General features: G+C 33.0%; 1 protein-coding gene across 2 annotated transcripts; it reads right to left on the bottom strand.

The window, feature by feature from the left end:
* Positions 1–3,718: 3,718 nt before the first annotated feature.
* On the bottom strand, positions 3,719–10,355 carry LOC127540130 (olfactory receptor 5M11-like). 2 transcript variants are annotated; one of them, XM_051964706.1, is made up of 2 exons: positions 10,338–10,355; positions 3,719–4,654 (listed from the first exon to the last, which is right to left on the bottom strand). In XM_051964706.1, the coding sequence occupies exons 1-2, from the start codon at positions 10,353–10,355 to the stop codon at positions 3,719–3,721; spliced, it is 954 nt and encodes a 317-aa protein (XP_051820666.1). The 2 variants fall into 2 exon arrangements, with proteins under 2 accessions (XP_051820666.1, XP_051820665.1); XM_051964705.1 differs by lacking the exon at positions 10,338–10,355 and having other exon boundaries at positions 3,719–4,678.
* Between the last annotated feature and the right edge of the window lie 403 nt (positions 10,356–10,758).

The raw sequence follows: 10,758 nt of genomic DNA, 5'->3' as shown, positions 1-10,758 counted from the left end.
TTGGCTAGTATACAAAAACAAAAATAAAATTGTCCCTGCCCTCAAATATCTATCCCCCAAACATTTATTTTACTGGGATATGGATGAAAGATGGACAGAGATATGAGCTGGTCTCTATTTCTTGGAAATGACCTTGGCTTTCTTAGAAGATTTTAAAAAGGATCTTAAAAGAGAGTTAGAAGAAAAATGGGGAAAGGAAATACAATTTTTGTCCGAGAGGATGGAAAAGGAAAAACAGAAATTATCTGAAGAAAATACCTTAAAAAAAGATTTGATAAAATAGGAAAAGCACATAACTCCATACAATATAGATAGGAAAAAGATACCAATTCTTTGAAAAATAGAATTTGTGAAATGGAAAAAAAAGTGCAACAACAAAACAATTCAATTGACCAAATGCAAAAGGAGATAAAAAAGGTAACTGAAGAAAATAATACACTAAAAATTAGAATTGAACAAATGGAAGTGAATGATCAATAAGACTTCAAGAATCAAACAGAACCCCCAAAATTTTTTTAATAAAGAAAATATAAAAAAACCTCTCAGGTAAAAAAAAACTAACATAGAAAATAGATCCAGGAGAGACAATCTAAGAATTATTGAACTTCCTGAAAGCCATGATGAAAAAACAAAAAACAAAAAACAAAAAAACCTAGACATTATCCAGAAGATCATAAAAGAAAACTGATGTCCTAGAATCTGAAGGCAAAATAGCCATTGAAAGAATCCACCAATCACCTCCTGAAAGAGACCACAATTTAAAACCCCCAAGAAATATTTTAGCTGAATTTCAGAACTAACAGACCAATGAAAAGATATTGCATGTATCCAGAAAGAAACAATTCAAATATTGAGGGGCCATAACCAGGATTACCCAGGACCTAGCAATTTTCACCTTAAAGAATTAAAGGGCCTGGAATCTGATATACCAAAAGGCAAAGAAACTTTGATTACAGACAAGAATAAGCTATTCTGTTAAAATGAACATTATCTTTCAGGGAAGAAGATGGACATTCAATGATACATGTGAATTTCATCTATTTCTAATGAACCTGAGCTGAACAAAAAAAGTTTATCTACAAATACAGAACACAACAGAAGCATAAAATGATAAAAAGGAAAGAACTCTTGAGAACTCTATTTCTGTTATGGGGATACTTGAATGTAATTTGATTTTATTATGATAATATGAAAAAGGAACTAGAGTAAAAAAAAAGAACTGTACTGAAAAAAAGGAAAATGGAGGTAAAATGAGGGAACTTATATCTCATAGAGGGCAAAGAAGACCTATTATAAATGAGGGAAAGAAGGGAGGAGATGAACATTGGGTGAATTTTACTCTCAGCAGTTTTGGCTCAAAGAGAGAATATCAGACATATTTCATTTCACAGAGAAACTTGTCTCACTTTATAAGGACGTGAGAAGGAAAAGTGGAAAAGAAAGGGAAAGGCTGATAAAAGGGAAAACAGAAAGGGGAAAGTCATAAGAAAGGGAGAAAGTAGAGGTTTGTGTGAAAGAGGTGGTGGTCAGAAACAAAATGCTGGGGAGGAGGGAAAGAAGAAAGAAAAGAGAAAAGCATAACTCAGGATAAATAAGATGGCAGGAAATAGAATTAGTCATTTAAAATGTGAATGTGAATGGAATGAACTCTCCCATAAAAGGGAGGCAGATAGCAGACTAGATTAAAAGCCAGAGTCCCGCAATATGTTGTTTACAAGAAACACATTTACTACAGAGTAAAGGTAAAAGCCTGGATCAGAATCTATTATGCTTCAGCTGAAGGTCAAAAAGCAGGGATAGTGATACTGATCTCTGATCAAGCAAAATATTTAATAATTATATCTAATCTAATAATTATAAAGTCTTTTGAATTCCATTTATCATTTTCCCATATACAAATACAAACATATAGAGTTTAACATTATTGAATTCCTTATAATTACTTTCTCATTCATGTTCCCCCTTTTTTATATTTCTCTTGAATCTTATGTTTGAATTTCAAATTTTCTATATAATTCTAGTCTTTTCATCAAAAATGCTTGACAATACTTTTTTCATTAAATATACAATATTTCCCTGAAAATTACACTCAGTATTGATGCATATTTTATGCTTAGTGGTAATCCTAATTTTTTTTGACTTGGAATATCATATCCCAAGCTCTCTACTCCTTTAATATGGAAGCTGCCAAATTTTATGTGAACTTGACCATGATACCATAATGTATAAATTGTCTTTCTGTCATATTCACTTGTACTGACAAGGACTAGTCCTACTCTTTGTTTTGGTACTGTGACCAGGGCCCCTACTTTCCTGTAACCAACAACTAACCCTCATCTCTACCTTGGAGAAATGATCCAGAACTGTATGAGCAATATAATTGCCAATTAGTGTCAAATATACCCAATGCCAGCAAATAGTCTCTTGTAATCTCTTTCTAATCAGTTATCTGACCTCCTTAACATGTTTGGGCTGAGAATACCCAAAACAAATGCTAAGGATAAACTGACTTTTGCCACCATCACATATGGGTATTGGACAATCCTCTACCCCAGTGCCACAGACTTCTTGTAATGACCTGTTAAGTTTTCTTAAGCTAGGAAAACTATATTTCACCCTGACATTTTGTGGGCTCTGCGGCTCTAAAATTTGACTTGACATTATTTTAAAGATTTTGTGGGGGGAGGTCACCTGGAAGGCTATCCCAATCCACTGTCTTGCATCCATCTGAAGTCTAGATTTTAATATTTTACAATTGAGTAAACCGCCTTGCCCCAAATTGTTGGAAACTAACTTACTTTTAATTCAAAACTAATGTGCATGGTCCCCATATTCCTATAAAATACAGAACAATATGGCATATATAAGGAAAATATGGAATTCAATAAATACAATGATAAAAAAAGGAATTGGAGATGTTTTGCCTGGAGAAGAAAAGATTTAGAGTTGGCATGCTTATCATATTGATATATGTGAAGGTTTTTCTATAAAAGATATATTGGATTTATTCTGGTTTATCCTTCAGGACAGAACTAGGAGAAAATTGTAGCAGATCCCAAAAGGCAGATTTGGACTCAACAAAAAGACTATGTTGTCTCAAAGATTATTTTTTCATCTAGCTCTCAATTAAGACATGAGCATATATCCCCTTGTATTTATACACTTTCAAAAAGCATGTAATTGATTCACATCTATAATAATTAACAAAAAAATTATTAAGACAAAGATTATAGCTGTACAGTGTCTTGTCTATACAGAGTTTCAATCTGGAAATTAATAAATAATGGGGGGTTGATTATATGCTCTTTAAAAAATTAAATGTGATTTTTTTTGGTAAATTTTTCCATATTCATCATGCTGCACAAGAAATCAGATGAAAAGGAAAAATACTTGCAAAGTACTCTATGTGTCTTGTTATTATTAAATAATTAACACCAGTTACTCAGAATCTTTATTTTTCTTCAAGGCTCAATTTAGGTAATCTATGAAGAATCTTGTAATCTCTCAAATGAATATTGTCTTCTACAAATAACCTTCCAGTTAGTAATCTCTGTTTATTTTTCATCTTTGCCTCTATTGAATTTAAAGTAATTTGTGGACTGAAGCAATTTTTTGGTATTCCTAGCCTCACATCATATATAACAGGCAGCTAATAAATATGTATTCCATTGAATAAAGTGACGTAGAATTGACTAATAAACTGTCTGATAAAGTGATATTATGATATGTTTGAAGCCATCTTCTTCAGTAGATTTCTTCTGAGCACATTCCTCAAAGCTGCTTTCACATCTCTGTTTCTCAGACTATAGATGAGTGGATTCAGCACAGGACTCACAAAAGTGTAGAACACAGCTATGATTTTGGATTCCTCAACACTTTTGTCAGTGGGAGGTCTCACATACATGCAGAAGAGAGTCCCATAAAATAAAGTAACAGCCATCATGTGAGAGCCACAGGTAGAGAATGCTTTCCTCCTTCCCTCAGCAGAGCGAATGCGGAGGATGGCTACCAGAATGAAGGCGTAGGAGATGAGAATGATGGCAAGTGAATTGGAAAGATTAAACCCAGCTGAGATGAACATAGCATGTTCTTTGACATAGGTGTCGGAACAAGACAATTTGATCAGAGGAGGATCAGCACAGTAGAAATGATTGATGACATTGGATCTACAGAAGGACAAGCGAAATGTCAGGATGGATTGGAGAAGACCATCAGAGAAACCATAGATATAGGGGAATGTGGCCAGACAGATGCAGACTCTTCTGGACATTTTCACCGTGTAGTGTAGGGGGCTGCAGATGGCAACATAGCGGTCATAGGCCATGGCAGCCAACATGTAATACTCAGTGAGTAGCAAAGCAATGAAAATGTAACATTGCACAAAGCAACCAGCAAAGGAAATGCTCTTCCTTTCAGATAAGAAATTTGCCAACATTTTGGGTGTTGCATTGGAAGAATAGCATAGATCTACAAAAGCCAAATTAGTAAGAAAAAAGTACATGGGAGTGTGAAGACGGGGCTCAACTTTGATCAACACAATCATGCCAAGGTTTCCTAACAGAGTAAGAATGTAGATTCCAAGGAAAACCACAAACAGGATATGCTGTAGTTCAGGACGATCTGTGAGTCCAAGGAGAATAAATTCGGTAACTGTCTTGCTGCCATTAAGGTTTTGCATGTCCCAGGGCATTTGTGGTCTTCTGACATTGAGGAAAACAAAGGGAAATGAATTTAAGATGATGTAATATAGCTCTTTGCATTTCCCAAACTATTTCCTTCTCCCTTAAGCAACAGAGAGAACTGCTCTTCGGGAAACTGAAACTCTTGAGATATACAAGACCTGGTCAGTAGGACAGAGTGAAAGTATCTGGAATTGTGTGTAAGACTTTTGGCTTCAAACATCATATTAATCTATTAAAGCATACTTTCTTATTGAAGAAATTTGGGAAATCCTTTTGTGTTTCGGATTGTCATTCTCTAATCCAACAGCTTTTTTCACCTAAACACAAAAATGCCTAAAAATGGCTAACTTCTTGGAAACATCTTCAAGTCTACAGAAAATTTAAAATAAAATATTAATAATCAATTCTAATCATTTCCCCCTTACTTTTGCCACATATCTAGATGATCAGTCAGACAATCAAGAAAAATTTATTACGTTTCTATGAGGTGAATTAACATTCAAACACCCACATACACATACAGAACCAGTAGCATTTAAAGTTTCCCCTTATTGGAATGAATTGGGTCCTGAGTTAGAGAGTATAACATCAATAGCAGGTTTCAAGGGAAAAAGTCAGATGGGTGAGTGTGCATTCCTGAGGCCAACATTTCAACATTTCATTTTTCTTTTGCCTATTCAAGTGACACTAAACATGATCTGAGTTCAAATTTGATTTTGGATGCTTACTAGCTATGTAATCCTCAACAAGTCAGTAGCATTTAAAGTTAATTAATAATATCACAGAATTATAGAACTAGAAGGTGTCTTGCGGCTTTTCTAAGGGCACAGAATTGAGTTTTTGGGGAAATGACTCCTTAAAATTCATGCAACTAACTAATCAATTTGTAATTAATCAATTAGCCAATCAATATAAAAGGAGGTTTGACATAATACAGAATGCTTTCCACCCTTTAGACATATTTGTATTTAAAGAGAGGATAATACGAGTAGAAAGACTATTGGATTTAAAGTCATGGCAGCCACTCATAAGTCTCAGTCTTCTCATTGGCACTCTTTCTAAAATGTAATTAATGAATGTTTGAAAGCATCAATTTACTCTTTAGATAATATTATTTTCACCATTTTCTATCTCTCTGTCTCTCCTTCTTTATCTTTGTCTTCCTTTCTTCACTATCTCTCTCTTACTTTATTTCTTTTATATAGATAAGATTATATGACTATCTGTAAATATAATAAAAATTGTAATTGTCTTATTTGCATATCAGTCCATCAACTCCTTTTTCAGAAGACATGAATTTCTTTTTTTTTTCTTTTTCTATTTTTTATACATTGTCCAATTATTCTATATAGTTATTTTAATGATGGCTTTGAAGTCATATTTAATTTTTTTCAATATTTAAGATTTGTTTTCATTTTAAATATTTATAAATAGGTACTCTACTAACTATACCCTCATTCCCAGATAAACCTTTTCTTTCACCAGTCACACAATGTCCTTCTAATCAATATAAGTCTAGGAGTGAAAGAGAAAGGTCTTCTTTCTGTAGACATTGAATGTCCACAACTCCTTACAAAGAAACAGAAAATTCTGTCTGAATGTATACAGTAAAGCATTTTTACTTGTATTTGAGATAGTTGGAGTTTTCCACTAGTATACTTGTGATGTTAGGGTAAAGCAATGATTCTTATAGTTTACTATGGATATTATGGGAAACACATTAGAAGACAAGAACAAGAACCCCACAGGATACATAGGCAAGGATCAGTCAGAATCTACATTATTATAGGAAAAATAATATTAATAAGGTTGCAAAAGTAATTTGTTTTTAATTTAAGTGGATAAACCAAAAGAGCAGTCATTTGCTCAATGTACATTTAGAAGATGGTATCTAATAAAGATCTCCAGTGAAATAACTTTGTCTTGGTCATTTTTAAAAATTACTTGGATAAAGGCAGTAATGATATTGTTATACAATTTTCAGACACTAGCTGTCAAGGATACCTAAACTAGTTCATTACAAAGTCAGAAGTCTAAAATAGACTAGAAAATTTATTTGAATGGAAAAAAGATTAAGTTTATAAGGAATAAATATAAAATCCTACATTTTGGCTAAACAACAAAACCCACAAAAATCCAAATTTCATAAAAATATATGCAATAACTACAAATGCACAAAATAGTGGAAATGGTAGTATGGTATTTTAATTTTAAAATAACTAAGTTTTATTAAAAATATGTCAACCTTGTGACATGATAGCCAGTAAAATAAGTGAATTATTATCTTAATATTTTTGTTATGAAGTACAATGTATCAGAAAAGAAAGGAAGAGTGGTTCTGTAATTTCCCAAGCTTTAAAAAAAAATTAAAAGAAACTTTTTGTTTTTTGCTTGCACTTTGCTTTTTTATCATTTTTTCCCTTTTTGATCTTATTTTTCTTATGTAGCAAGATAATTGTATAAATAAGTACACATATATTGGATTTAATATGAAATTTCAACATGTCTAACATATATTGGATTACTGGCCATCTAGGAAAGGGGCACAATTTAGAACACAAAGTTTTGCAAGGATCAATGTTGAAAAATTATCTAGGAATAAATTTCCAAAATAAAAATCTTCAATTAAAAAAAAAAAGAAAATCAAAAGAGGGTATTCAATTTTAGATACCATTTTTTCAAGAACATCATTGATTAGGTTCAAAGGAAGACAATCAAGAGAATGTAGAACCTTAAGTTCATGCCATGTTAAGAATGGTCAAAGGAACTTAAAATATTTTTTTTTGTGTAAAGGGAAGATTTCACACACAAAATGAGTGTTCTCTTTCACTGTTTGAAGGGCTTTATGTAGACAATAGAGTAGAATGATTTTGATTGCCCACAGAAGACAATCAAGAGAATATCTTATTTAAGTTTGATGTTAAGATATTTGTCCCCTTTAAAGATTACAGATATTCAAAGGCAAAATGAGCTGCTTCATTAAGCAACAGGCTCTATCATTTCTTTGATTATGTCAAATTGAGTCCAATGAATAAATTTGTGCTATAATTGATACCAGTAGGCTTGCTTAGAGGCAGTTATTTTAAGTTCTAATTGCCCTACTTCCATTAACTTGTGATAAAATTTTGGACCATTATTTGAAAACTTGTCAATTCCACATTTTTGCTATAGAAAAGAAATGATTTAGTCATTTTTCACAGATAATATTTATTCAAGTTTTAAAATGCTGTAGGATTCTGCTCAAATGCTTATCATCACTGATTTTACAAGAGAAATCCTGAGAACTAGAGAGAGAGATGTCATTTTCCTACATCAACCTCTCTCTCCTTACTCAGTGCATTTTAAATGGCTGCCTCCAATCCCAAATCTCTGCCTGTCATCTTGCCAAATTATCATTCAAGTTTCAAAAAAAAAAAAGCATTTGCATGAAGCTATTCCTCATCTTCCCTAATCTAAGCAAGTTCTGAGACTTCTCCTTTATATCTCCTATTTACTGTCATTCATACACAATCTGACATTAAACTGTTGAGTTTTTTTAAAAGCAGGTATGATTTAATTGGTTTGCTTTTTGGTTTGTGTCCACCTTTTCATTACTGCTCTTCATATGTTAACTGAAAAATGATGAGCACTTGTTTGTAGGCAAATCTTATTATATTTTAATATTTTTGGGGCAAAGATAATGGAGTGATTTGCCATTTACTTCTCTAGCTCATTTTACAAATGAGAAAACAGAGATAAATAGAGTTAAGTGATTTGCCCAGAGCCACATGATTTATGCGTATGAGATCACATTTCAACCCCAGAAAATGAGTCTTTCTGACCCTCAGAACTTCATCCACTGTACCACCAACTTGCTCCACACTGACCACTTTCATGCCCTGAACATCAGCACTGAGACTAGAGATTAAGAGATTGGTCCAAGATAACACAGATTATAAATATCTGAGGCTACTAAACAGTAGAATCCCTGTTAAATCATGCAAGGCAATTTCCCTCTCTTTTGGTGTTTGCATCTTTTCCTCTGAAGTGCCATAGGTATTCAATTCCATTGGCATCATGTTCCAACTTCTCTTGAGATATCACTCACTTACTCCTGTTACCACAACTGCTGCTTCAACTGAATGAAAACAGGCCAGAGAGCTGAAAAGTTAAAGTACATAATGCTCCAAATGGTCCAACGTACCTGAGCACTCTTCTTAGAGATTTCTGAGTTCTGGGTAAATCTGTGTGGATGACTTATAACTCTTTTGCAATTTGAGGACTTTCTCCCTGAAGAATTTCTCTAATATCTTCCAAGGAAACAAGAGTCACTTGGGTAAATTTCTCCAGAGAAAAATCTTAATTGCTGAAATCATATTCACAAATATGAGTTTGGATTGGGTGATGTCATCCCATTAACATCTTAATTTCATTTCAAGTGGGGTTGTGTAAATATTTTTGTGGTGTTTACCTGAGACCTAATATGTCAAAATGTCCCTTCAGATTTCATCACAGATAAAATTTTATTTCAAATATATCATCAACATGGAAAAAGTCAAAAGATTCATAGAACTATCAGATTTTAATAACAGAATACATTTTAAACATAATAGTTACTATTTCATAATAAGAATGAGAAATTTGAACAAGTTATTCAACAAAGATGACATTATTGGTTTGTGTTAGAGCAATAATTAGAACACACTAATTCTGATTCCTATGACATATATGTTTTACCTCTATTATAATTTGTGATATAATAAGCATGTCTCAATAATCCATGTGATTATTGCTCATTTTGTACATTATCTTATTCTCTTTATCTTGCTTTTATACCTTCTCATTAGAAACTTATATGTCTCTGTGTGTGTATACACACACACACACACACACACACATATATATATATAATATATATACTTACACACAAATACATAATTTCATAGATGATGGATCTCCCCAAATTGTAAGAATCTTCAATTTTCTCCTCCCTTTTTTCTTGAATTATAATTGTTGCTGTTGTTCAGTCATTCCATCATGTCCATGTGCCATAGTGTGCAAGGCCTTCCATCTTCCCTTACTTCCCAAGTGATGTACAAGTTGATGTTCCTTGCTTCTGTGCCACTATCTCTTTATCTTGTTCTCTGATTTCTCCTTTTTTTTGGCATTCTATGTTTCAGGGTCTTTTCCAATGAGTCCTGTTCTCTCAATATGGGTACAAAATATGCAGACTTCAGCTTTTGTACTTGGAATTTCAGTGAATAACTGAATTAAATTTTAAACTTTTGACTTAATCTCCCACATTGATTCTGCAAGGTTATTTCTTAGTCAAAGTCCAATTCTCTTAGCCATCATTAGTATTAGAAAAAAAAAAAAAACAAACAAACCCAACACTGCTTTATTAGATCGCAAGGTATGCAGGTGCTTATGTCCTAAGAGTCCGAATCCCAATGCCATAATCCTGACTCTGACACTAACCTACTGTGTCATCTTGGTACAGTAACTTCTATTTTCTTGGCTTCAGATTCTAATTATTACAATGCGATAGGCTCTGTGATATCTAAAATCTACTCTGTCTAAATTTGGATAGTTCTGTGTAGTGGGGACCTGTTCTATGATAATGATCTCTTTGGACTACAAGATGATTTGTGATGCATTATGAAGTGATATTTTAACATATGAAGTCCCAGACATACACCATAAAAATCATTTATAGAAACCTACTTAAAAAATTTAGTAAATACAACATTACACAATTCAAACCTGTGCTCACAACAAAGATGATTTTACCAATTATGATTTTTCTCTGGAGATATTTTCTCCAGTGACTTTTGCTTCAGGGAGAAGGGCCTCAAATTGTCATTAAGGTATAAGCATCCATCTTGATTCATCCAGAAAATGTTTCTAAGAAGAGTTTTCTTTTTCTCAAGTAGGTTGAGCTATTTGAAGCAGTGTGGACTTCCAAATAGAGCTCATCTTTTCAGCTAACTGGTGTATTTTCATTTTTTTGAGAAAGCAATTGGGTGGTGATGGGATGGATGCTTCAACTGAAGCTTGAAAGCTGTGCCAGTGAACATGAATTAGTGTGGCTGGCATC

This window comes from Antechinus flavipes, chromosome 6 (assembly GCF_016432865.1).
Source record: "Antechinus flavipes isolate AdamAnt ecotype Samford, QLD, Australia chromosome 6, AdamAnt_v2, whole genome shotgun sequence".
Taxonomy (NCBI): domain Eukaryota; kingdom Metazoa; phylum Chordata; class Mammalia; order Dasyuromorphia; family Dasyuridae; genus Antechinus; species Antechinus flavipes.
The sequence above is the reverse complement of the archived record's forward strand: the minus strand, read 5'-3'. Positions and strand labels throughout refer to the sequence as shown.